Source organism: Larimichthys crocea, chromosome XI (assembly GCF_000972845.2).
Source record: "Larimichthys crocea isolate SSNF chromosome XI, L_crocea_2.0, whole genome shotgun sequence".
In the NCBI taxonomy this organism is placed as follows: Eukaryota; Metazoa; Chordata; class Actinopteri; family Sciaenidae; genus Larimichthys; species Larimichthys crocea.
The window spans coordinates 5,245,953-5,272,329 of record NC_040021.1 but is presented as its reverse complement, the minus strand read 5'-3'; the positions used below and the strand labels follow the sequence as shown (position 1 = coordinate 5,272,329).

Sequence of the window (26,377 nt, the reverse complement as noted above, 5' to 3'; positions counted from 1 at the left end):
GTGTCCACGCTGTTAATCCTGCATAACTTTAAGCCTTAATATAATGTGAACAGGTGAGTTGTATATAAATTCACCCTCAGTACAGTTGTCATGAACGTGGAAATTAGCTACAGAGACGAAAACTGTTTTTTGTACCAGGCTGTAAACATGTTTATTTCTGTTGTCTAACATGGGGGCTTATGGAGACTGACTCGTTCTGCAGCCAGCCTCAAGTGGACGTTAGAGGAACTGCAGTTTTTGACACGTCCACGTTCCTTCAAACGAAACCCGGCGGACTTTTGGACCCAGAGAGAGAGAGAGAGGGCGCCTCTGTTTAGACAAAGCGAGATGAGTCCCTCCCATGTACTTCCGCATTAGCTTTAAAGATATTTGATCGTTTCTGTGTTTAACTAGAGCCAAACGGCTAAAAACACACCTGCATTATATTTAAGCTGCTGTTTGCGCCCCTTGTTGTGTGTGTTAAACATATCATTAGTCAGTAAATGTGACTGAATATCATGATATGATAATATCCTGCTAGCTGCGATAGCTCACTATTTGCCTTTGGCGGTTGCCAGGTAACTATCTTGACTTGTCTTTAGGTCAAAGGTCACGTCTTACGTCTCCCAAATTCAAGCTGTTCGGTCACTGCTTCTCCGTCAGTAAGTATTCACCGCACATTTAGTGGATATTTAATAATTTTATTGGATTAATACATCTAATGTAGACAGCTATCAACAGCAGCATTGGAGCTAAGTAGCCGACATTACAGAAATATGCTTCCTGCTGTGTTTACAAGCTCTTTGTTAGTTACCTTTTGCTCTAAAAACAAAAGATACAGTGCATGAAAGCAGTTCATTCAAAGGCTCGGCTCATTTTGTGCAGTCACCAGTTGATGCATGCAGCAGAAGAGGAGATGTAACCACACAAACTGGGCTGCAGATCACTCTGTCCTCCTGTAAACTTCATGCAGGTTATGCATGCAGATGATAAAGGTGTTCCTCTGTCCTGTCAGCAATGTCTGGGAGTCCTGCTGTAGTCATGCGCCTGGTGGCCTCTGCCCACACTGTAGCTGAAAAGGCTGGAGCCATTGTGAGGAAAGTGCTTCACAGTGGAGATCTTGGCATTGTGGAGAAGGTGGGACACAGTTTTTTGTTATTTTAAATCCCAGAAGAAGTACAGCTACAAGCTTGTCCCGGATACACAAGATAAACTGTCTGCTGTGGAGATTTAAACCCAAATCCACAAAGAACTTATGTGATTTAACAATTTAAGATTTGCAGAATAAAAACACTAAAAACATAGTGACTAGTCTTTCTGCTGTTCCAACAATCACCAACTCTGGTTTGGTTGAAATAAATCCTTTGTTCACCGACTGAGGCGTGACAATATCCTGGTTAAAATACTGTTTTTGTCAAAGGAGTCTGGTCTGCTGTCACCAGTCAACAGGGTCGCTCAATAAACCGAAACACCGGTACACATGAAGGAGAGATGTCAATCATAATATGATCTGTGACACGAAAGCAAAATGAGCTTTTTGGTGATCTAAATTTTCTACTACTTATGAATGAATCCCTCAGCTTTTGCATTTTTACTATTTCAAGCCACATTCCCAGAGTCTTTAAGATTTAAGTTTTAGTGCAGGATGTAGGCTGAGACTGAGCTGTTTTAACATTTTCCTCCCTGCACAGACTGGAGCTAATGATCTGCAGACGCTGGCAGACAGGCTGGCACAGCAGAGCATTTGTGCATCGCTGTCCAGACGTTTCCCCAAAATCACCATCATAGGAGAGGAGGTGTGTATGTTATGTCCGTTTAATGTGTTTGTATTCTAGTATTAGGCTTCATAGAAGGAGAGTTGATCGTGTTATTCATTTATCAGGAGCTTCCAGCTGAGGAGGTAAGAGAAGATCTCATTGAGAGTGGCCACTCAGAGGAAATCCTTCAGAAGACGTGTCCGGCAGAATATAGAGAGCTGAAAGAAGAGGAGGTAACCTGCTGATATATTCAGAAACACAGTAAATATTAGCAGTTAAATAAAGAAGATGGCACCAGCCGTGTCTCATAGTTGTGTCAACACAGGAATGTTTATTCTTGGTGTGTGTGCATACTTCTGAGTGTTTCTCTCTTATTTTCAGCTCGTTGTGTGGGTCGATCCTCTCGATGGCACGAAAGAATACACTGAAGGTGGACTCTTTAAATATATATATATATATATATACACACAGCATATGTGCATGTGTGTGTGTTTTTGCAATGCAATGCAATGCGGGCTGAGTGAACTGTCCAGTTCTTGGAAACTCCCTGAACAAATACATTTGATATCAACCTGCTTTTGTTAAAGATCACATGCACACACGTGCACTTTGAACTTACATATTAATCTTTTAGTATTAAGGTTACCATCTCCATATTCCATAGTTCTGATTTACTTGGGATGCAAATACTCACCTTATTAGACAGACATTGCGGATCCACAATCAATGTCAATACTCGGACTGCCCACTCGTTATTATCATTATTATTATTATTGCAACTTTATTAAGGACTGTCAAAAGATAAAGGTCCATGGTACACCAGTAATGAAAAATAGTAAATATATAGCAACACATGCAACTTTAAAAGACAGAAATCGACTAACTGTATCTACATACAAACTCAAAAAACAGTTCACAGTCTGAATGAAAACTTCACTGAGCTCAGCTCATATGTATATCTTCCACTATATACAGTATACAGATATGCATGCTGGATCATTTATATATGCATATATACATCAGCCAGCCACTTCGTCCAATCCATTTTGAATATATCAAGAGGTGTTTCTGCTGATGTTATGTTCACTACCTGGCAGTGGACATAACTACTGTTATTAAGTAGTCTTTATTTGAAATCTGTCTTTCTTATATTCTTATAAAATTGTTGCTATGCGTTTTCTTGTGTTGCCTTCTGGCTATCAGCTCTCAAACCTTCACTGCTTTTCCTTCTCCTTCCTCATGTTTCACTGCTTCTGCTGTCCGCCTCTATGTTTGTTTCTCTATTCTCTCTCTCTCTGCTGACCTCAGCTTCACGGTGTCTCCGTCACCAAACCGATGCCCAGATACCACACCACAAAGGGTCGGACACATATCGGCCTCACAGCACAGCTCTCTGTATGAAAAGGCAACAGCATGGATGATCTCAGTCTTCTTCTTTTTGTCCTGCATGAAGTTGCTGTAATGACACTTGATAGCTTTAAGTGCCCTCCAGCTAACGTCCTGCTATTTTCTTATTTAAGGGCTTCTGGATAATGTGACGGTGCTTATTGGTATCGCATACGCTGGCAAAGCTATTGCAGGCGTCATCAACCAGCCTTTCTACAACTACCAGGTAAAGCCCAGACTAAATGATTTGGTCTCCTAAAAGCTGGTGAAGCTCTGGTTCATTAAAAAAAAATGTCTCCCCGTCAGCTCGGAGCAGGATCAGCTTTAGGACGAACCATGTGGGGAATGCCGGGATTAGGCGCCTTTGGATTTCAGCTGCAGGAAGTTCCAGGTGACAAACGCATCGTCACCACGACGCGTTCCCATAGCAACAAGGTGGTAACAGACTGTGTGGATGCCATGGAGCCTCATGAGGTTATAAGAGTGGGTGGCGCTGGGAACAAGGTGAGACTCAAACAGAACATGGAGTTGATGTTATAGCTGTAACAAGAGTGTGTCGATGTGTGAAACTGTTTGTTTATCGAATCCTCTCTGCAGATAATCCAGCTTGTTGAAGGAAGAGCTTCTGCTTACGTCTTCGCCAGTCCAGGGTGCAAGAAATGGGACACCTGTGCTCCTGAGGCCATCCTGCATGCCGTTGGAGGTAAAAAAAAAACTCTCAGTTCTGTAGCAGCAATACAATGGGCCTATGTACAGACTATGAAGAATGCATCTTCAGTATCGTTCATTTAAGCAATATCACATGAGAGGGAGTGATGTTATACTGAATATCCGCACGGCTGTATGCAGAGTGGTGTGGTTTAACGGTGTGCTGATATTCAGTATAACAGCACAACCTTAAGTGTGATATTGATTTTATATAACAGTTCTACAAGAGCATTTATTAGTAGTAATAAGTTATTTTTTAATGTTATGTCAACACTACAGAAACACTAGGAAACTGTTTAGTTATTGGTTTGATTAATGGTTGTGTATTGATTACTGGCGGTGGCTGATCAGGTTTATTATCAGCTGATTATATTCAGTTTCTAACACCAGTATGCAGTATTTTGATCCTCGTGTGTGTCTTTAAACTACTTGTAGAAATATGTTTATTTTTGTGGTTACAATCTGAGATAGATGACGACCATGAATGGACTTTTGTCCAATCAAATAACTTGAGAGCTAACTGTCTGAACCAGTGTCTAAATTTTTTTTTTCCTCTTTATTTCTTGTGCAGGTAAACTGACCGACATGCATGGCAACGCATACCGCTACCATGCCAATGTAAAGCACATGAACTCGGCCGGCGTTCTTGCAACACTGCGCAACCACGAGTACTACGCCAGCAGAGTGCCACAGTCAGTGCTGCAAGCCCTCAAGTCAGACTGAGGTCAGAGATTTACACTGACCACGCTTAAAATCCATATGGAGGAGAGACTCCTGGACACGTGCACAGAACTTTTTATATGTGAAAATGTAATTTAAAAAAGTTCATCTGATTTACTGATCTTGGCCACATCTTAAGGTTTTTTTTGCATTGTCACTACTTTTTTGTTTTTATGTCAGTAATTAACCAGAAATAATCAGAGAGCACGCTCAACAGCACTTCCATTTATTTCACTCGTTTGAAACAAACTCGTACAAATCTCAAAACGTCTTAACATACTGTTTGAAGACCAATAGATTTACAAGGCAAAAGGCAAAAAATAAATAAAAATACATCGGTTAAATGTTCATTAAAGTGAGTTGGAAATGACTTTACTTCATTCAATAACCACTGAGTGGGAACAGCAGACAAAATGCCATCGTCCTGATGAGTTTGACCTCTTTACAGTGTCATGCAATGACTGGAAGTGCAACAATGTTCAGTGTGTGTGAGCCGGACATCTACTGAAAGAATGAATATACCGATAACTATCGTGTTCTTCACATTCCTTATATATCTTGTTTTCTTGCATATCCGTATCTATTTTTCTACACACGTACTGTACTTACCAGACTTAAAGGACACAAACTCAAAGTGCTCACTGATGGTCCCCGCATTTTCCTCATGACACTGAATTTACATCAAAACTGAAAAATAACAGTTTTTACCCTATTGCATTACTCAATGGAAAGTCTGCTCTTTTAAAGAAAGTTAAAAAAAAAAAGTTTCAGAACTTGGTGCTGGTTGTGGAAAAGAGGCTGGAAACATGTGATGTAGAGCATCTACTGTGCACAAATGCCCTAATAAAGACAACAGCTGTCAGCAGAGGCTGGCCGTGTCCTACAAATGTTAATGTTTGCACGTGGCAAGATTTTTAGCAATATTTATTGCATCCAATATCGTCAAAATATCTGGATTTTATTGACACCTCCTTGGGGAGAAAAACATTCGTGAGTCGAAGGGAAAAATTGGCAAGAAAGCCAATAAGTGGCAAAAAGTGAAATGAGAAGACCAATACTTTTAGATATGAATCATAAAGGCTGGACGTGAGAGGGAATGGATAACCCAGCTCCGTCTAAACATAACAAAATCCACCTACAAGAACTTCTAAAGCTTGATAAATTATCTTTATATATCTTGTTTGTTTAAGTGTAAAAACAAGTTTCACGGGAGGTTACATGGATCCCTGTAAAATGTAGATTTTGTTGGTTTTGTTAAGCATTAAAGAAACATGATATAATGATAAATAAAGAGCTGGTAGGTGGATTTTGTCACTGTTGTGCACAGATAAGTTACCTGTCTTCATCTTCAAGAGAGCTGGTGGTACATGAGAGTGGCACTGGTCTTCTCATTTTACTGTTTTCAAGAGCACAATAGCATATTTCCCCAAATTAAATTAAAATATATATATATTTCCTTAAGCAGCATATTGCTTCAGCCGATACAGAAAGGGGCAATGGCAGTAATTAGGTGAATTAATCAATTTGCACTGTTGTCTGGAAGGATTTATGGATTTTACAGTGGTTAGGGGCAAAGAACCCGTCTCAATCTCACAAGCGTGCATGCATTCACAAAATCACTATGGAAATTGTTAATCTGAAGGCAGAGAAGCGACTTTTCTTAACACCGTGCCCATTCCACAAGTTTGGTTTTAATATTGCTGAATGGACTGAGTAGTAGTAGTAGTAGTAGAAGTAAGGGCTGAGTTAATACATACCATGGCATCAAAAGAAATGGAAGAAATACCACTCACATGTTCATAAAAATACCCACAGAACAAGCAAAAAAACACTCCTGAAGTTTCTGTTTACACATGGACAAGCTGACTGAGAAGAGGGCTGGAGTGTTTTGAGGCAGCCTGCAGGGACGTGGGCCAGAGACCAGCCGGGGGGGCAGGGGAAAGAGCAGGAGAGTCAGGGCCAGCTGCTCACCTCTTTTTCGGTGCCTGAGTGGTGCGAGGCGGAGTGACAGGCCGTCCTGTGTTCACCCCTCCGTACTGGTACTTTGCTTTTTTTTCTGACGGCTTCAGAATCTAAAAAGAAAAAGGATGACGGCCGTGATAAGAAGATTGAAAGCACGTAAATCAGGAGTCATGTTATGGCACGACGAACAGATCTCTCTACCTGAAAGGAGCACATAAGGGACTCGTCCACACTCATCATGCCGCCTGCGTTGTCAAACTCCCCGCAGTAGTTGGGGGCAGAGAACAGCGTCACCAGCTGTCGCTTGGCAAAGAACTCATAGCCGTCTTCAACAACCTGTAAGGTGGCAGGATTAGAGCTGAAACTATTAGTCTCTCCAGTGAAAACGCACTCTGCAGCAACTTTGATAGTCAATTAATCATTGTTGTTTAAGCAAAACTGCCACAAATTCACTTTGCAAACGTGAATTTTCTTTGTCTTCTCTTTCCTAGCATGGAGAAACTAGGGTGGCTGCTAAACATGAAAAGCCCTAGATATAGCCAAGTTTTCTTAAGAATTTAATTTTCTAGTTATCACAACCGTCCATTCATCTTTAGGAAAAACGTGTATTAGTAACAAAACTGCCCGTGTTTACCTGATGTGCTCGGCAGATGAGATCCAGGTCGTGACGGTTGAGAAACCTGCTGACCACGTCGGCCCCAAAGGTGAAGGAAACTCCCCGATCGTTCTCACCCCAGCCCTGGACGTCTTTGTCTGGGTCTGACCACAGTAGGTCACACAGCAAGCCTGGCACAAAACAAGTCAGTCATACATTGGAAGTGTATTAACGTTCTGCTGAGTTTAAAGATGGTTAAACAGAATTTATTTTATACTAAAAGGTCGTGTGAAGCGGCAGACAAAACAAACTACTGTAGGACAACAGACCTGTGTCGGGGACATCAGTGGGTCTCATAATACGTCGGATTTGTTCCATGGACTGGAGATCAGGTGAGAGACCTGAGGAGAGAGGAGCACGTGGGATTGTATTGTAAGTTAGTAAGTAATTCTATAACAGAGACACGCGTATTGTCCACGTTATTCTTTGAGAAGCTTCACAAACCTCCGTGGCAGCAGAATATCTTCTCATCAATAATCGCAGCGATGGGCAGACAATTGAAACAGTCTGTGAAGGTCTTCCAGAGCTTTATGTTGAACCTACGCTTGCCTGAGGAAAAAATACAGCAAATTACAATTTTAAATGAGGCTGGTAAGTGAATAAATATTATTATTTGTTAAAGTGAGGCTGTCTGCTTGACACATCAGCAGTTTTATGACTTAATAAGAATTGTTCGCGTTTGTTTCTTTTAAAAATACAAGAGATCAACATAAAATTAGGCTGGCCAGAGCTAGAGTGTGCTTTCCAACTTACACTCATCGTAGAAGCCGTAGATGCGATTGATGGAGGCGCACTCGTGGTTTCCCCTGAGCAAGAAGAAGTTTTCCGGGTATTTGATCTTATAGGCGAGCAGCAGGCAGATGGTTTCCAGCGACTGCTTCCCTCTGTCCACATAATCCCCGAGGAACAGGTAGTTGGCCTCGGGAGGGAAGCCACCATACTCGAATAGCCTCAGCAAGTCTGTGTACTGTCCATGGATATCACCTGGAAGGATATGATCGTTTTATTTCTCACACAGATATACAAACAATGCACGTTTGATAGCTCAAGGTTGCTTGTGTTTTCTCATCACCTTCCAAGTCTTACAGGAATATAAATGTATGAAATAAAAAACCTTCATGTTCATGGGTGCTGTTCTCACCGCAGATTTTGAGTGGCGCCTCCAGTTCGAGCAGGATCGGCTGACTGAGGAAAATCTCTCTGGACTTGATGCAGAGCCCCCGAACCTCAGCCTCTGTCATCTGTACGACCTTCCCCGGACGACATCCTCGCACTGCAAGTCAAAAGAACACAAGAGAGGTGAACACGGGCCGATCCTTAACTAGCATCGAGAAACCTGACACAGTGATCAGAACTATGCAGCCATCCATTGTCTGCAACTGCTTATTGTCATCAGAGTCGAGGGGGGAACTGGAGCCGATCCCAGCTCATTCAGGACAAGATGCGGGGGGGTATACCCTGGACAAGTCGCGAGTTCATCACAGGGCACACAGAGACAAACAACCTGTTAAGTGCATGTCCTTGGACTGAGGGAGGAAGGTGGAGTACCCAGAGAGAGACACGGGCATAACATGCAAACTCCACGTGGAAGGGGCCCAGCCGAGGTTCGATGAGGCAACAACAGGCTATGTGGGTAGATTTTCAAATTATAGGCTAAATCAATGCTACTCTGACCATGATAAATGTCAGTATATTCAAATATACAATTAAATAGTTTGGGTTAGAGCTACAGATCAGTATTTTACACCTATGTTTAGAAACATTACTCATATTAACCCCTTTTAAAAACACATCAAAGTCTTAGATCTAGTTTTTAAATGCCAGTTAAAAGCAGGCATGTTTCAGTCACGTGTCTTTCTTTCTTTCTCTCTTTCTTTCTTCTCCTCCTTCGTTAGCTACCCTTTTGTTTACATTTGCATCACGGTGTGCCATTAAAGAGAGCTGACCATTGCATTTGCTTTGCTAGTGGCCAAGACATGCCATTTACTCCAGTCAACACGGGTTGTTATGAACTGGCAAAGTACAGGAATGAACAGCTTGTTGGCTCAGCTGGAAGTGTGTGTGTGTGTGTGTGTGAGGGCGGTGTGGTCCAAGCAGGACAAACAGTCTAGAGGGCAGCTTCATGTATAAAGAGTAAACAACATGCTTTGTTTAGTTATGTCTTCACTTTGGCTGGAACTGCCTATTGCTGGTTGAAGTAGCTTAGATTTTCCACCTGGCAGAGCACATTTAAAAGAAGAAAATCAGATACATTGACTCATAATAACAACTAATACTTATTAAAACATTTATAAAAGTGTGAAATTATGGAGTGAACTAGCAAAGTTATGCAAGGGGGCGTGTCCACGGAGGTAACTAGGGGGTTGCTAGCCACCTTGCCAACGGGAGCAGTTAACGTTACTTAGCAACCACAACGTTCCATGGTTCGTTCACGCTCCGCTGTGTAGCGTCGTTAATGAGAAAACATCAAACCCCGTAATCTGTAACTCGGATATTTATTTATATTTTAGCTGTAAAACCATTAAGTTATATCACTAGTTAACACAGTTAGCTCTCTTATCTCTTTTTTTACGCACAGCACCCTGACTAATAACTAATAATCACACATTAACGAATAGGTGTATGACATCATAATAATAACGTTTTTTAAAATTACTGCTGTGAGCGGTGAGCCTTTAACGCAACCGTTAGCTTGCCCAGGCAGGCAGCTAAATGGGATGTTACATTTATTTATTTATTTAAAAAAAAAACATTTCGTGAAGTTACTGGTTACAAACGAGAGCAGAGCGAGTCAAGTCATCCTTTCGATAAAGCACAAAATGTCACACAACGCTTTTCTTACCTTCCAGTAACCGAGAGATGATACTGTCAACGTTCAACTCGCTCTCCGCCATGTTTCTGATGCTCACACACACACACACACACACACACACACACACACACACACACACACACACACACACACACACACACTCTCACTCTCTCTCTCTCTCTCTCACACTCACACACACACACTCACTCTCTCTCTCTCTCTCACACACACACACACACACACTCTCTCTCTCTCTCTCTCTCTCTCTCTCTCTCTCTCACACACACACACACACACACTTGTACTCCCTTTGGTGGTACTTGGTGTAAATCTCTGTAATATATATTGTTTTGATGAAATACATTAATTTAGAAAATGTCATACTACCTTAATACTTTACTTTGCATGAAAATAGTTCAACCATCAGATCGCAGGGATGTAATTTAAAATAAGTTTTGCATTTCCTTTTGATATCCGGTGATATAGTCACAGTCGTGCATGAGGTGTTGCATACAGTAAGAGGAGGTAAAAAGACAAAACACTGTTAAAAAAACTCTGCAATCAGGACTCCAAAAGGTGAAATATTAGGAAGAGAAGCGTGGATCAGTAGAAGTAGTTCTGGTTGTGATAAGGAAACAACAAAAGTCAACAATAAAAGCCTCTTGTGAAATGTCTGAGGCTGAACAGCGGCCAGCCTCGCTGTCAGGTTGGTGGTTTTTGGAGAGACGAGCATTTTCCGAGGTAGTGCAAGGTGTAAAAAGTTTGAGGAACACTGTGATAGATCACCAATGTTATGAGCAAAGGTGAAATAAGTGGAGAGAGAGAGAGAATATGAGCATAAAACAGGCAGAGCGATGAAAGATTAAAAACTTTGATTGGGTATTCTTTGATTTCTAAAAGCGTATTACAAACAGTAACAGTAAGAGGTATACATTTAAATAAAATGGGTAAATAAAAAGAGAAAAAAAGGCGAGAAATACAATGAAAAATGGGGAAAGTTTTTGCAGTTTCACTCATTACATGCGACTTAATGGACTAATTTCCAGACTCTCCTACCTTACTGTTGTGTCGTATATTCAGTGGCGATGCAGTTGAAGACATTTGAAGAAAAACTCTGCCGACACTGTCTTAGTTGTAAAACAAATTTATTACAATAAGTTCAGTATCGTAATCAAGTAAAACGTTACTTGGAGAGCCTCCAGCCGAATAATGAAACTCTCCTGGAATATGCGGGGCACGCCCTTATATACAGTGGAGGTTATGCTCCCAAGACATGCAGTCAAAGTCAACAATATTAAAAATTTGTCTAAGAGAGGCCCCTGTCCCAGGATGCCCCAACAGATGGCCCTTAACCTTTGACCTGATCTCTCCCTTAACCACGTTAAAGGAAACCACATGGGAGACACCCCATCCCACATGACTCTTCTAACATAAATTGTAATACATACATTAACACACTTGACAGTGGCGCCATCCTGGCGGTTCTTTGGTACTCCCATCCAAATAACCTCAAAGTTAGGATGGACCAAAATAACAGCTAGTGACACAGACAAGTATCTCAATGTAAACCATTTGTATATAATAGTACTAGTATTAGTATATAACTATGCATCTATGTGCAGACAACTCAGTTGTTAAGTTGTTTTCCATCTTTCTGTGTCAACCTCTGTCTCTACAAATTATCTGTACTTGCATGTATGTATGTATGTGTATAAGTGATATATCTCATATGGTTTTAACTTATACGTGTCCATTAGTCTATGCTTTAATGAAGTCTCTCTGGGATCAGGACATTCAGATCTCCTCATTTCATTGGGTTTAATATATTAATAGTTATTTGTAAGTACATCAGCCATGACACAAATATTGTACTAATTTTAATGTATCAATAAATAACAATGTGTAAAGACAAATGTACAAAACATCTGGATTCAACAAGGTCAGTCAATTACATAGAGAATATTTCACAATTTCTGTGCAGTATAAAAATTACAAATATTTTACACCATGAAGGAATATTTCTAACTAACTAACTAATCCTTGTTGCATCTATAACGTGAAGAGGTTGCCAATTCAACTGAGAGTCCACATCTCAGTCTGCAGCTCATTTCAACTCATTGTTGAGGTTTGTTGGTGCCACAGCTACATGATTTCGTCAAGAGTTGGCTCAAATTGACACTCCTAAAAAGAAAAAAAGCTGCTCCTGCAACAAAACTTCAGACAAACTGACTCCTTACGATCACCTTGAGTGAGCTAAAGCAAACAAGCAGTCATTGAATGAAATCAAACATCTTGCTGGGTGGTTTTTCCGGAGTCTACTCTCCGCCATCTAGTGGCTAAAAATGCCTGATGCAGCTTTAATACTTAAATATACTTCAGACAGTAAATACAGCTTGATATGAGTAACTGGACTATAAACCAACTGCTTGCATTTCTACCGCTTCCTACGCTATGTTTTGCCGACCCTGTCTGCACTTGTGAATACGCCAGGCAACAAAAATGCCCCCCAGAAAAGTCCCAAATCCCACAACCACGGGGGTCCACACAGGTACAGAGGGGGGACAGTTGAGCTCTGGGGAGGTAGGTGCTGTGGTGATGGCATCTGAGACAGGAGCGCTGGTCGTGGTGGTGGTGTTTGTCTCTGGTACGTTTGGTAGGCTGTTCATCTTAGTGAAGATGAAAGGACTGACCTATAGGAAAACATAAAATGTTCTAAAGATTCAACCTCAAACATATGGAGACCCAAAGTGTTCAATATTAAATAAATAAGACATTATGAAATCATCATCAAATCTTCATCTTGCTTTCTTCACAATAAAAACAATATGTCACTATAAAAGTTGTTTCATTTCAAAATGGAAAGTTTTATTTCATAATCCCATTTTTTAAATAAACATGACCTCCTATAAACTTGGTGTCACTGTGAAAAGAAGCAGGATGATTACAGTATTCATAATATCTTTGTTTGTTGGTTTTATTATTTATAAATCAATATAGACTATAGACAACACACTTTTCTGTATATTCACCAAACATACGAACAATAGCATACAGATTCAATCCGATGTAAAACCTGTAACTGTAACAGCATATAAAACAAACTGTTATTCATAAAATGTAAATCATGACACACTAAAAGTTAAAATAACCTCATCCATAATGGTCATATTATTTATATCCCAATATATTTGAGCAGAATTTTTAAAAAGTTTATTGGATTATTATATATAAATTCATGTTATATTATAGTTTATGTCTATATAATAGATCTAGTTTGGTTATTTCTCTCCACACATACCTCAGAGGGGCAGTGAATCTTGGAGCGGTCATACGTGAAGTTGTTGTAGGCCTGTTTTCTGCCTACGGGCTCCAACTGTTAAGACGGATTGAATTCTATAAAACTGAAACACAAACACAAACACAAACACAAAAACACCTGGTGGTGCATGTTTGGTCCATTACTGCTCTATTCTCACCATGTTATTCCACAGGGCGACGGCCATCTCAGCATGAGCTCGCTCACTGATGTGGAAGCAGTCCACAGAGAAGAAACTGGAGTCAGCCTCACCCACCTGGTGGAAAACACAGGTACATTTTATTATTTCTGCATGGCTGCTTGTTTCGTTACATCTTTAGGTCTCTATAACTTACTCCAATATGAGGGATAAAGAAATTCTTTAAAAAGGGTTGAAGGACAACGGCAAAGTCTTCTTTCCCATCGTAGCGATCTCCAGAAATAAGCTGCTGGATCTCAGCCTAGGAAAAACAAATAAAAGACAAATGGATGAATGACAGAGGGGGAACTCTATTTTTAAAAATACTGAATTGGTTAGAAGAGCATTTTTTTTATTTTACCTGATACTCAAGATTGATTCGTTTCATCTCTTTAAACTCTGGGGAGTTTTCAGTTGGATTGATAACACAGGGACAGTTGGCCCTGTAAAGAAGAACACAGGTTTGTTTTAAAATGAAGAAGGAGAAAATCAAGACTTTTCAATGCCAAAACGCTTGAATTCAAAATATAAATCCTTGACTGATCAAATAAAATTACATGGTTCTAGAGGTTAAAAGTGGTAAGCACCGCAAGGAGTAATTGTCTACCCATCAAACGACTCAACCAGAGGTTGAAACATCTCAAAAGTTCCCAGAAACATCTGCTTTATGTCCACTGAAGCGGTTGTTTTAGTGGAGAAAAGTGAAATGAATTAAGCTATAATATAGTGTCAGTTGTGATCAACACAAATATAGTTTAATAATCTAACCTGTAATGCTTTATTAACTTCTGTTTTCCCAAGATGCTTAATTAATAACCTTTGTCTTTACTAGATTTTAATCTTTTAGTGCAAATTTCGGAGGTTTAAACCTACATCCACTGATTGTTTTTGTTTTGTTTGTTTTTTTACCACTTGGTGGCAGCAGAAACGAGCTTTAAACACAGGTCTGACATATCACAACAGTTAAAGGTTCCTTATTTACACATCCAATCGACAGAGAGCAACATCTTTAATTTGGAGCTGTGTTTCTGATCTTTAATTCATCTAAATCTGATTTCAAAATGTTTCTTTTAGCTCTGATTTTGGTCTCAACCAACTCGTGATATAAATATATGTCTTTTTAGCTGCTAGTTGCTGCACTGTCTACACCGGATAGTCACTAACATTACTGTTTGGTGCTGAGCAGGTAGTATACAGTGTGGATTTAGAGCTTTGTCACACAAAAAAAGCTGCAGCCTGCTGGGCCTGAAAACAACAATCAATGAGCTGTGAGACGTTAAAACGAATGTCATAATTCTCCACTGGTGCATTACTGTGCACAAAGCCTTTTTACATTAAATGTAGTCATATGATTGTTAATATAAAAAGTTAATATAACTTCTAATGTTCTGCATGACGAACAGGCAAAACAAACCTTTGCAAGAGGGAACAGCCAAGCGTGTTCTTTTGAACTGTTTTCAATGGATCCATCTGCAAAGGCTCCACGACATTAACCAACAGCCTTGGTACCTAGAGAGAGACATTTATCTGTGAACAACACACTTGTACTCACAAAGACAGCAAGTGACAATAACATATAGTTTTTTTATCTTAGTTTTTTTTATATCACACCTCTTTGTACAGCATGTCCAAACTGAGCATCAGATTGTGGCTGTAGTTCTTGGGTGACAGGTTATTCTGCGGAGACACACAAACATGTTTTTACTGCAGCTCCATAACATACAGAAATGCATTGTTATTTATGTACAATACATGTATTTTAAAGAATACTTACTTGGTCCAAGCAGTAGTTGCAAAGATCATTCTCCCCTATGAATATCGTCACAAGTTTCCAATCCTTTTCAAAATTCACAGCCTGCGTGTACAGAGCATGAAACATGAGTATGAAAGAGACAGATGCTGTTTAAACCATCTTATAAATAAGTTTTGGGGAGGTTACCTTATTATCTCTCATGGCCTTGATGAGAGCTTGGACCTGCTCTGGGATCTCTCTATAACAGAACAAATACAGGCAGCAGGTGTTACAGAGATGATTGTTTAAAGGTTTTGTTCAGGTGGAGGAACCGAAAGAAAATGCACGTACGAACTCTTAGCTCCAGATACAGCCATGTTGAAGCCCTTCTGTAGTGAGCCCTGACCTTTGGAGAACCCCTTTAAGGACGGGTTGAACTTCTTCAAGATGTCTGAGAGAGAGAGAAGGAGGAAGAAACAGATCGATCTGTAGCAGTTGTAAAGTAGTAAGCCGCTGGCTTCTGTCACTCTAGCAGCGAAAGGTTCTTCTCCTGCTACATTACAGGTCTTCAACTATATATCAAAGCTTGAGGTTATAGTGGCTCCACCAGAAATTACTGAACGTGCCAAGTTGTCTTCAACTACTTGTATTTATTGCTTAAGAATGAATTCATCTAAAAATAATGTTCCATTGCAGCAGTATGTTGTTTGTTTTATTGCAGAACAAGGGGCATAAACTCACTTGGTAGTGTTGTGACAGTCTCCAGAGTCTTATCCCCACCGATGCTGCAAGGAAAAAAAGCCCACAAACATCAGCGTGGTTCATAAAATGTGATGTGATGAATGTTCACGTGATGTTAATGTACCACAGCAGACAAATCGTACCTCCACGATACTCCTTTATACTCTTTCCTGAGGTCAAACACGTTCTTTGCCTTGGCGCCAGTGCCTGCCTGTGAAGAGACGCATACAAAGACATGAAGCATGAAACATAACCTAGGCATAAAAGGGATGATCATCTCCTGTTCGAGCTATCTGGCTGATAACAAATGGATTAGAGAGTTCATAGTTCAATGACACTAAGTAGCCGATATCAAACAGGTTAACAGTTGGTGCCTTCAACATACACACACACAAAAAAAGTACTTATTATCTTTTGCTCCTTAAGCTTGGAAAATTGGACTTCATTGTTACGACACTAACCGTTGAAAAGTCTCCGAGTGCCGCCACCACATTGATGTCTGCTGGTCTCAGCGTGTGAACTACAGATAAAAGATACGTAAGAGATACAACCTGCTGAAAAAACAAGATAAACCGCAGACACCGTCCCAATACAATGATTCTTATTCTTCGTTTGACTTTAGATAAAAGAGGACGTCGAATCTCGTATCGACACGTCTGCTGATAATGCAGAGATGGGTGTGATGTCTCACCTGACGTTGGCACGGTTTCAGATGGAGCAAGGTCCATGCAGGAGAAATCACTACCCCAATTCTGGAGGTAAAAGAAACATCAACTAGTTACTAGAATCCAAAATTACATCTTTAAGATAATGTGCGATCAAAAATCGAAATATGTTATGATATGTTAATCATAAAACTGCAAATCTTCATGAATGTTTTGCAGTTCACCTTGTTCAATGACTAAAAATGATTTATTGATTATCAAATAACTCGATGGTTAAGTTTCTAATCGATAAACTTATGAAGTTGTGAAATTTTAGCTCTGTTCAGGTCTTTAGTTGTTTTATTTGTGCTATAAGTCACTTCTCAGCCTCTCAGCTTACTGTGATAGGTTTGGGTGTCGGAGATGGACCAGCATAGATGTAATTGCTGTTGTTGTAGGTTCGGATGTACGGTGAAGTCTGCAAACAAAAGACAGAACTTATGTTACATGATCAGCGACTGCAAAGCATCAAACTATAGAAAACATTTAAAACATAATATCCTACCTTGGTTGGACATTTCAGGTTAATGTTTGTACTAAAATCCTGCCTGGCAGTCTTATTGCCCAGAGGTTCCAGCTGGGAAAACAAGAGTGACAGCTCCGTGTCATCCAGTACTGTTACTTTTAAATATCAAAACAAAAACACTTTATGAACTAATACGTCCTTTAATATTCCCATGATCCCCTGGTGAATTTACTTACAAAACAAAAATATGCTTAATACTATATGAGCTTATTCTTGTCTGATACTTACCATGTTGTTCCAGAGCGATCGAGCCATCTGTGTCTGGGCCCTCTGGCTGAGATGGAAGCAGTCAGCACTGAAGAAGGAGCGATCAGGACGGCCATCCTGCAGAAAAGGTATGATGTGAACCTCAAGGACTACTGCTGTCTATTTCATATCAGTCAGAGCAGATAAACAAAGATTTATATTAAGGAGGAGTTGGGCCAATAATTTATGATGCAGGCAGAAGAAAAAGTAACTACAAAAGTGTTTTTTAAAGAGAGAAAAGAAAAATACTCTAGTTTATCTAAGACTAGATGATGCTTCTGTCCTAAAATTCAGTGTAATCCAACTGTATAGCCTGAAGAAATAGATTTGTTTTCATAGAAAGTTACTTATTGTCTTTATATTGACTATATTAACTTGCAAGACAGTAAATAAGTGCAGAAAATAAAGCCATAAAAAGACAAGCTGCTAAAAAAGAAGTGTGACATCAAAGTAAAATATCATTATCTAAATAAGCATCAAAAACAAAATTTTTCAGTCAAGATATTACAGAGAAAGACTGTTATTTTACAGATCGTCCCTGAATTATCACGATCAAACACCTTAAATAAAGTGACAATTACAGATTATTTTTTGGTTATTTTGCAACAAAAAAAAAAACACTATATAAATAATATAATGATTTTTTAGTGGCAGTCTGGTTATAGAGCATCTTGTATACAAAAACAAACAAACAGAAAACTACTGTTAAAGTGCAAAAATATGAGTTATTTTCTATAAATTTATGATTAAATTATCCAAGACTGTTGGAGTAATGACAGAGACCAATTATAGTTAGTGTGAACTGCTGACAACCATCCTGTAGTTATACCGTCATTTGAATAAAGTGACTGATGGACCACCAGAAAGGTTGCTGACAGTGAAAAACAGAGTTTGGTTACTGACCGGCAGTTTGGGGACGACGATGTCCTTGAAGAAAGGCTGAATGACCACAGTGAAGTCTGAGCGAGTGTCATACCGGGCTGACTCCACAAGCTCATACAGTGAACGCTTAAAGAAAGACAGACAGAGGAGGTGTCAGCGTCTGAGGACGAACTGGACTGTTAAAGATCATAGTGTGCTTTCTTTGGTCCGTCCCACCTGATAGGCTCTATTCATGTCCTCCACCATCTGAAGAGCTTTAGAGTTGGTCTTTGGCAAGATAACGCAAGGACACAGGATACTGGGGAAGGAGAGATGACAAGGTGATGCCACTGCTTATGACTGAAGAAAGCAAAGCCCGCATCTCAGTCAGAGATGGGTGATACTCACTTTACCAGCCAAGTTGGGCATTTAATTGAAGGGTCCACATGCATTTCTCTCAGTGGGGTAACATGGAGAGGCTGGACTAAGTTCACCAGAGCCCGAGGCACCTGACAAAAGATCAGCTCGATTAATACCAACAAACAAACAATCAGACAAACATATAGAAACATGTTGATTTTACCTCTTTGTGTAGATAATCCAGGGCGTCGCGGACGTGATGAACAAAATTGTCCACAGAGTGGAGCAGCTGTAAAGGAGAGGAACACATTTAGAGGTCGTGTCTTTAAGGTGACTTATAAATTATTATTATCCACATTAGTACTCACAGAGTTGTAGCAGTGGTCACAGACGTCGTTTCCTCCGATAAAAACGGTGATCACCTTCCAGTCGGATTCAAAATTGATTCTCTGCACAAAAAAAGAAGAACGTGAGGCAATGTGAGCAGCATGTCGTGGTTTTAGATATAACACAGTATTACATTATTACTATTGTTCAAGAGGATTTTCAAGTGGAGTCGGCATATTTAAAAGAAAGAATAAATATTAACATAGAAACTTACGGAGTCACTCTTCATCCTTGCCACCAGTGTTTTAGTCTGTGATGGTATGTTCCTTAAAATGCAAAGAAAATATCACATTAAATATTGTATCACGATGAAATGGCAAAGATTTTACAGTGAACGCACGTTTATTTTAAGATGTATTCATCTAGAATCTAGATGAATACATCTTAAAATAAACTAGATTCTAGATTCTGTTTTATTTCACCTGATTCTCAAGAGCAGTTACACCTAGTAGTTATACATTTTTGATTCAAAATTCAAATTCAAATTCAAAAACTTTTTTTTTCATCCTCTTAAACTAGATATACTTTTATCATTAAACGTGGCTGTCTTGTTCTTTCTCCATTTAAAACCATTTTAAACATCCCCAAAAAAATGAATTGCCCATTTCTGTTTTTTCTTCCTTCGATGATTACTTTATTTTAAAGCGCAACAAACAAAAATCAAATTGTGCGTTCAGATTTCAATCACACCTCTTTATTATCACACAGCTGATGGAAGTCTGAGTTAATCAGAACAGCTGATACAAAATAACTAATGTAAATAAGTGATACTTAAACAAACCATAACTTAAATGTCACAACAGCTAAATAAACATCTAATCTAAATTTTTAAAACTTAAAATATTGTCTCCAACAATGGCTTTTATTTTCCTTTAGTTAAGTTAAAGCAATACTATAAGAAATAACAATGTGTGGTCTCTCACAATTAAGTATAATTCTGATAATGAACTGTTTAACTTAATTAATATTGTACTTCTATTAGATTGTAAGTTTGTCTTTTTTACTAACTTTCACTGAGCTGTATTTCAGAGCTCAATGAAGATGCAATGTAAAACTATAAACTACTCAGCTGACAATAATATCAAATAAACATGTGTAGGACAGCATGTATCTAAGTTTTCCTACAACATAAGCGTCATTATTATATTCTGTGATGCTGCTGCTGACAGGACTCACCTGCCCTTCGCTCCAGCTACAGCCTGGTTGAGGAACGCCTGAGGAGTGTCCTGCCTGCCCATGCCAACAGAGTAGCCCGTCAGGTTGTGGTTAAAATGTTTTAAGATGTCTGTGTGAGCAAAGGAAAAGGAAAAGAAATACAAGATTTCAGTGTAAACAGTGACCCAATGATCATCTCAACAAGCAACAAAATTGTTTTTATATTGGCTTATTTGACTCACTGGGCAGTGTGGTGACAGTCGTGAGGTTGTCATCTCCACCAATACTGCATGAAAACACACATAATACACTGTTATGATAAAAGAAACAAGTGGTCATAGAACCACATTTATACCAACACACTGACATCATGCTGCAGTGTGTGATAGACTTAACGTACCTCCAGGATAAACCTCTGTACTGACTCAGGACGTCCAGGACGTCGCTAGGCTTCGACGCGACACCGTTCCCTGCCTGATGGATAGAAGATGACGGTGTTTCAGTAACATAATAACACAGAAGTTATCAGTAGTTTACAGTGTATGACAGGTTCTTCTTTTACTGTAGATATTAAATATGTGATTTCATTATCTTGTTACACCCCACTGTGTTTTGTTCATCTCTCTATCTCTCTGATATCATAAGTAATTGGTCTAAATGGTCTAACAAACTTGTAATCAGGTGAATGGTGTCCTTTTTATTCCCACTCTGCACCCTGTGCACCTGTTCTTGTGTTCACTATGTGCTCCGGTAAGATCATCCGCAAGTAGTACGTGACGCTTTAGGACACCAAGTCACACACTATTATGGTGAAACTGGATCATATTTTATGGAGGAAATCTTTCATTCTTCCCTCTGATGTTCTACCGGCTGCTCCGCCTCAACTAGTACAGTAAACCGACTGCCAACTGTAGCTGCTGTTAGTTCAGTTTGTTAGCCGGGCTGCCAGGACTGTGAGCTCACAGCACTCGGGGAGTGTTAGCTTTAGACCTTTTTGCTGTTGCTGGACGCTATGTCTGGTGTTGTTGACCTTATTTGATGCCGTTAGCAAAGTTGTCGAATTTTCAATCATAAGTAATGTATTCAGAACAAATACAGCTCTGTATACAGCTCTTTATCTATCTCTCTCTCTATCTAATCTTTTCGATTCATCAGAATCAGTCAATTCGCTTTTATTGGTCAGGTGTGTGTACACACCCAAGGAATTGGACTTTTGGTTATGCGTTGCTCTAAATAACAATGACGACAAGCTCGACAAGCTCGACAAAATATAAATATATACTCTATATCTATATAGAGACCCTCTTGATTGTCAGCTGCATATAGTAATAACTATATATATCAAAATTATTACCAGACTGACATTTACCTCTTCCTGTGGGTATAAATATAATGTACAGTTGTCTTATTTTAATATTCAAAGACAGTTCTTTACCTTACTGTACTGAATGTAACATTATCCATTAATATGAGCTACTAATGCACAGTATTTATAGGCGCAGGTCATATTTATTTGACTTAAAACGTAATTTGTTATGGTCCTACTCATAGGATCCAGTTTTCATTTTATTATACTTAAATCTAATTTGATATTTTTTTTTACATCACATGTCCTGAGAGTAAGAAAATGACTCACTGTCAGAGAGTCTCCCAGAGCAGCCACCACTTTGATATCTCCAGGCCTGAGTTCATGAACTGGGACAAAAACAATTAATTAGACCGCTTTCAGAGAGACTCTTCATTAATGTAACACTCATAATATGTGTTATTGTAATAATATAGCAAGAAATCTAGCAAGAAATACAGTATAGTGGGATTCAGAAAGTAGTATTTGAAAGAAATATGAAGGAATCATTCATTTCTAATGAAAAAAATAGAGATTACTTTATCAGAATTACATAAAAAGTAACGTAAGCAGAGGTAGAAACAAGACAAAAAAAGAATAAAATGTGGTAAATATACAGATTAGTGACAAATTAAAGGTTAGGTTAGGTTCAATAAGCTGCTCTTGCAACATAAATGATGATAAATTAACACATTTTAATGCGATAAGTCACAAAAAAGTCATTATTTGACTTCTTCCAGTCACCCTGACACTTGACTGACAGCTAACATGCAAGCATAGATCATCTTACCTGAGGTAGGCGTGGACGCCGAGGGGCCGAGGTCCTCGCAGGTCATCTCTGTGCCTGTAAACTGAGCGGACACACCGAGCACATGAGCTAAACAAGAAGCGCACAACGCTGCCACAGCCTTCATTTGACAATACTCACTGAGTAAAGGGGAGGAGAGGCATCGCTGTGGTGATATGAAGGAGAGTTTCCCTCCGTCCTCAGGAAGGGACGGTCCTTGGGGAGGGTGGTGGATAGGAATGAGGACAAAAGTGGTGGGATGGGAAAGAGGAAGTGCAGAGTATTGAAACTTATTTTTAATTACAGTACGTCTAATCAGACACTTTAACGTGCTGATTTAAGAGTTTGTCGCACAGTTACTCACCTCGGTCGGACATGGCAACGCGATGATCTTTCCATTGTCTTCTGTATATCGCTGGACACTCGTAGGCTGCAGCTGGAAGACAGAAAACTCAATGTCTTCATCTCTGGGAGAACAACAACTCTGTATGTTTGTGTATGAGTCTGTAGGAGAGATAACGGCCCTCACCAGGTTCGTCCACAGCTGCACCATCAGGTTATCAGTTTGGTGTGAGACTTGTGACTCAGAGAGAGGTTTCCCGCTCTGTTCAAGAAACATTATCAAACTGTATGTGAGGGAAAAGATCTTCAGTTCATCATGCATGAGAGGAGCATGTCTGCTGTCTTTGTGTTCCTGCTCTTAGTGTGTCCCAGTTCTGTATTTTCTCATCTTTGGACCTCTGTTCTTGGATTGTTGGATTTAGTTTGTGTTTCGCCTGGACAACAACTTTAGCATTTAGAATTTGACCTCTTTTTTATTTAATTCTTTTACTTATTGTCTTTTTATTTGAAAGAATAAGTGTTGACTAACTTTGATTAACCAGACTGTCTACCCAGGACCTCAAAAACCTTGACTCTAAAGTCCACTGTGAAAAATAATAACAGCTCCCTTTACCTCAGTACAAGTGAAGTTTAACAAGGGATGCAAAATGGTGCAAAGGAACTATAAGACTGAGGAGTTGAGGGACAATGTGTCCGCCTGGTGACTCACCGAGACAGATGACAGGTCAGTGATGAAAGGTGAGTCCTGCATGATGACGGTGAAGTCATCTCTGTCGCTGTACCAGCGCTTCTTTACCACGAGCTCGTCCAAGGACTCCTGAGTCGAGAAGAAAGGTTCAACACAAAGAGGCGGCCATCAGCAAACTCCAGGTCAAACCTCCACAACAGCACAACGACCAAACGACTGACTGAAGCTGACAAACCTGCAGAGCGTGACTCAGCAAAGCCCTCTGAAGTCTGAGCTCTCCTTCACCGCTTGTCTCCGTGCACGGACACATCCTGTCAGTGAAGCAGATCGACTCATTAGTACTCATAAAACGTAATGATCACAGCCACTGTGTGCAGCATCAACTCTTAAACTTTATCTCAGTTTATCACTAATGTTGGACAATAATCAGATTGTGATATTGATCTGTAAAGTTCTATTAAATCCTCAACACATCTCTTCCCTCTTTTAAATAACAACACCAGTGCTGGGTACATTTACTCAGAACTCACTTGTTGCGGACATGGTCACTCTCTCCATCCCACAGTGCGACACTGATGATGGTCCTCTTCAGCTGCGACACACAGTGAAGTGAAACAAAAGGCGTGCAACACGTGTGAATATTGTCGACAGAGTCACAGTGACTGTCAGGGTGTATGTAATGTGAAATATACCTGAGAGTGCAGCAAGTGCAGAGCATCAGCCACGTCTTTAACAGCCGCTTCGATGACAGACTGAACCTGGACAAAAACACAACGGTCTGAGGCGACTGTAACATTTCTCTTTCTCCATTATTTATAGTAATTAAAGTATTACTGTCGTTTTCAGAAGCTGTCGGCCATTGAAAAGAATAAATCAGACAGTTTATCAGCTTAGAAAGTTTGAAACTTGGACTCTGAAACTTCTAACTTCGGTATTTTAAACAGGAGAACACAATATACGTATGTGATGATAACTGATATTAAGATTATTTGATGTTTTACCTGCTGCTGCTCACAGACACAGAGCTGATCCACCTGAACGAAGAGAAGGATCAGCTTCCAATCTTTATCCACATCAGTGACCTGTAGCAGAAATAAAGATGTTTTAATTCACTCTTATACTTTAATTATTGTTTGATCATTAACATTCGCTTCCACCCAAACCATATATTATACAAATTATTTAATAGTATTAATCACATGATCGATTTATTACTTGTGATAAGCTCATAAACTGACTCTCCCGTCACACGAAAGGCCCGATCTAGAGTCAGTGTTTGTCTATTGTGGCAGACTCTGTGGAAGAGGACCTGCAGTGCGTATAGATATATTGTAGCGGATCTGAGTCTTCCACCGCTGTGTTTAAGATAAGCTGAGACACAGATGTAGATGTAGAAATGTCTGGTAGAACCAGAGAAGCTGAGCAGAAATGATAAATATCTTTATCCTTGGGTGGAGTGCAGATACTGGAGCTCCTACCTGATTGTTTTGGAGGTAGAGGGACACTTCCTTTGCCTGCTCCACCAAAGTGCTACAAACCAAACATGGAAAAAAACGACCTCAGATCATTTGAAGCAGCTGTTGGTCATATTAATGTGCATCATGTGTCAGAAAGTGTCGTCTGTACCTGTGTTGAACAAACTGAGGGGCGTACAGGTTTGTTTCATCCGACAGAGGACTGATCAGTGCGGGATTGAACAGGGTCATCAGCTCTGATGGATACGAACACAGGTTTAACACCAAAGAAAGTCGAGCTTCTTCTTTAAATGTGATTAATGTGATTAATCGAGTCGTCAAATAAGAGCACCAGCAGCAAATTTGATATTTAACTAATCATTTCTTGTGTTTTTTTAAATTAAAAACGCCAAAAATCGACTGGTTCGAACTTCTTGTATGTAAATATTTGCTGTTTTTCTGAACTTTCTGGTTGCAAAAATAGAAAACAACTAGTTTAAACATGTCAGGTTGGGCTTTAGGAAACTGTGATGGATATATTTGACTATTTTTTAGATCAAATAACGTAAATATCTAATAAATCTAATTATTACTGAAAACATTACCAGGTTCAATGTTTGAAAATGATTCAAAATCCTGTGTCAACGCTTTAATCAGAGGAATTTAACTTTGATCAACAACTGTGACTGTGTACTGTGTACTGGCAGAACTTTTTATTTCACCGTTGGCTTTCAGAAAAGATAACAGACCTCAGGCCCGTGGAGCAGGCGTATTGGGGTTCACTGTTTCAAATTATCACGGTTAGTGTAGATATCAGTGCAGTAAAGATAGCGCACAGTAGTATAATAGAAGCTGATATCAACCTCTTTAGATGAATTACACAGTGCATTTAGACTGGAGGCCAATTCACGTGGAAGTTAAGTTTTGATTAAGCGTCAGAAAAGATACAAGAACTTTCCCATCAAGCCTGATTGAAAGGAAACATTTGGCTTCAGGCTCCGTAAACACGACAAACTTACCTTTGAGTCTTGATACCACCATGGACAGCTCAGTGCTGAAAAGAAAAGACCGGATTTAATCTCCACATTGTTGAATTTTAAAACCTTGTGGTGCAAAAACACTGTGCTCACCTGTGCATGTGAAGACCAATGGAGGAAAGAACAGCCACGTCCGAGGGCCTGACGCTGTTAACTTTAGAGAGAAAACACAATAATTAAAATGAAATCTGAGACACAGGAAAATACTTTGAAATCAGGAATAAAATGTTTTTTCCCTTTAGAGGTTTTTTGGATTTGGAGTACTGATTACTGGTTCTTTAAGTCACCCTTTGCAACACTGTGTGTGATAAAAACCAACAAAGGGACAGTTTGAACACATTTTTTGTGAACCTGAAGTACACATGGCAGCTGCTATATGTCTTAGTCTATTGACTAACTTGTGGCTGTGTGTAGAAATTATTGTTGTGGTGCCATATCTGATTTTAAAGTGTAAAATTCTACAATTAATAATTCATATAAAGTAATAAATAACTGTACAAGTGACTCAAGTATAGTACTTGAATTCATGTATTTAAGTT

General features: G+C 39.5%; 4 protein-coding genes and 2 long non-coding RNA genes across 8 annotated transcripts; 1 reads left to right on the top strand and 5 right to left on the bottom strand.

Moving 5' to 3' along the window:
• Positions 1-310: 310 nt before the first annotated feature.
• bpnt1 (bisphosphate nucleotidase 1) lies at positions 311-5,443 on the top strand. Of its 3 annotated transcripts, none has more exons than XM_027284228.1 (10): positions 311-641; positions 995-1,116; positions 1,671-1,775; positions 1,862-1,969; positions 2,118-2,166; positions 3,045-3,131; positions 3,257-3,348; positions 3,429-3,626; positions 3,720-3,825; positions 4,402-5,443. In XM_027284228.1, exons 2-10 carry the CDS (start codon positions 997-999, stop codon positions 4,551-4,553), a joined length of 1,017 nt encoding a protein of 338 aa, XP_027140029.1. In that variant the 5' UTR covers positions 311-641; positions 995-996; the 3' UTR covers positions 4,554-5,443. The 3 variants fall into 3 exon arrangements, with proteins under 3 accessions (XP_027140029.1, XP_027140031.1, XP_027140032.1); XM_027284230.1 differs by having other exon boundaries at positions 953-1,116; XM_027284231.1 differs by lacking the exon at positions 3,045-3,131 and having other exon boundaries at positions 314-641.
• Positions 5,444-5,889: 446 nt separating this feature from the next.
• Positions 5,890-10,134, bottom strand: LOC113746860 (serine/threonine-protein phosphatase PP1-beta catalytic subunit-like). Its single transcript, XM_027284232.1, has 8 exons — positions 10,010-10,134; positions 8,309-8,440; positions 7,921-8,151; positions 7,612-7,716; positions 7,437-7,508; positions 7,147-7,298; positions 6,714-6,848; positions 5,890-6,622 (listed from the first exon to the last, which is right to left on the bottom strand). Exons 1-8 carry the CDS (start codon positions 10,059-10,061, stop codon positions 6,518-6,520), a joined length of 984 nt encoding a protein of 327 aa, XP_027140033.1. The 5' UTR covers positions 10,062-10,134; the 3' UTR covers positions 5,890-6,517.
• Positions 10,135-12,034: 1,900 nt separating this feature from the next.
• LOC104931443 (phospholipase B1, membrane-associated-like) lies at positions 12,035-15,989 on the bottom strand. Its single transcript, XM_027284233.1, has 11 exons — positions 15,947-15,989; positions 15,557-15,656; positions 15,413-15,464; positions 15,248-15,328; positions 15,085-15,150; positions 14,888-14,982; positions 13,835-13,916; positions 13,631-13,735; positions 13,456-13,551; positions 13,278-13,352; positions 12,035-12,669 (listed from the first exon to the last, which is right to left on the bottom strand). Exons 2-11 carry the CDS (start codon positions 15,580-15,582, stop codon positions 12,424-12,426), a joined length of 924 nt encoding a protein of 307 aa, XP_027140034.1. The 5' UTR covers positions 15,583-15,656; positions 15,947-15,989; the 3' UTR covers positions 12,035-12,423.
• A 100-nt stretch (positions 15,990-16,089) lies between these two features.
• LOC113746862 (uncharacterized) lies at positions 16,090-16,698 on the bottom strand. Its single transcript, XR_003463192.1, has 3 exons — positions 16,638-16,698; positions 16,408-16,466; positions 16,090-16,157 (listed from the first exon to the last, which is right to left on the bottom strand). It is a non-coding gene; the product is annotated as an uncharacterized LOC113746862 (long non-coding RNA).
• Positions 16,699-16,981: 283 nt separating this feature from the next.
• On the bottom strand, positions 16,982-20,557 carry LOC109136708 (phospholipase B1, membrane-associated). The gene is made up of 12 exons (XM_027284272.1): positions 20,553-20,557; positions 20,428-20,471; positions 20,207-20,315; positions 19,245-19,296; positions 19,012-19,092; positions 18,867-18,932; positions 18,692-18,792; positions 18,521-18,602; positions 18,326-18,430; positions 17,405-17,500; positions 17,156-17,227; positions 16,982-17,068 (listed from the first exon to the last, which is right to left on the bottom strand). The coding sequence occupies exons 1-12, from the start codon at positions 20,555-20,557 to the stop codon at positions 16,982-16,984; spliced, it is 900 nt and encodes a 299-aa protein (XP_027140073.1).
• A 35-nt stretch (positions 20,558-20,592) lies between these two features.
• Positions 20,593-22,753, bottom strand: LOC113746861 (uncharacterized). The gene is made up of 5 exons (XR_003463191.1): positions 22,682-22,753; positions 22,459-22,533; positions 22,321-22,381; positions 21,822-21,880; positions 20,593-20,659 (listed from the first exon to the last, which is right to left on the bottom strand). It is a non-coding gene; the product is annotated as an uncharacterized LOC113746861 (long non-coding RNA).
• Between the last annotated feature and the right edge of the window lie 3,624 nt (positions 22,754-26,377).

Excerpts from the sequence above, each read along its gene's own strand:
- LOC109136708 (XM_027284272.1), bottom strand. Across the intron at positions 20,316-20,427 it reads GACTGTCACCACACTGCCCA|ACATCTTAAAACATTTTAAC; the intron begins GTGAGTCAAATA and ends TTGCTCACACAG. Across the intron at positions 17,228-17,404 it reads GATCGCTCTGGAACAACATG|CTGGAACCTCTGGGCAATAA; the intron begins GTAAGTATCAGA and ends TTGTTTTCCCAG.
- bpnt1 (XM_027284228.1), top strand. The coding sequence starts at position 997 with ATGTCTGGGAGTCCTGCTGTAGTCATGCGCCTGGTGGCCTCTGCCCAC. Across the intron at positions 1,776-1,861 it reads TCACCATCATAGGAGAGGAG|GAGCTTCCAGCTGAGGAGGT; the intron begins GTGTGTATGTTA and ends TTCATTTATCAG. Across the intron at positions 3,826-4,401 it reads CATCCTGCATGCCGTTGGAG|GTAAACTGACCGACATGCAT; the intron begins GTAAAAAAAAAA and ends TTTCTTGTGCAG.
- LOC113746860 (XM_027284232.1), bottom strand. The coding sequence starts at position 10,061 with ATGGCGGAGAGCGAGTTGAACGTTGACAGTATCATCTCTCGGTTACTG. Across the intron at positions 7,717-7,920 it reads CTACGGCTTCTACGATGAGT|GCAAGCGTAGGTTCAACATA; the intron begins GTAAGTTGGAAA and ends TTTTTTCCTCAG. Across the intron at positions 7,509-7,611 it reads GATATTCTGCTGCCACGGAG|GTCTCTCACCTGATCTCCAG; the intron begins GTTTGTGAAGCT and ends CTCTCTCCTCAG.
- LOC104931443 (XM_027284233.1), bottom strand. The coding sequence starts at position 15,582 with ATGGCTGTATCTGGAGCTAAGAGTTC. Across the intron at positions 13,353-13,455 it reads TCGCCCTGTGGAATAACATG|TTGGAGCCCGTAGGCAGAAA; the intron begins GTGAGAATAGAG and ends CCGTCTTAACAG. Across the intron at positions 12,670-13,277 it reads AGATTCACTGCCCCTCTGAG|GTCAGTCCTTTCATCTTCAC; the intron begins GTATGTGTGGAG and ends GTTTTCCTATAG.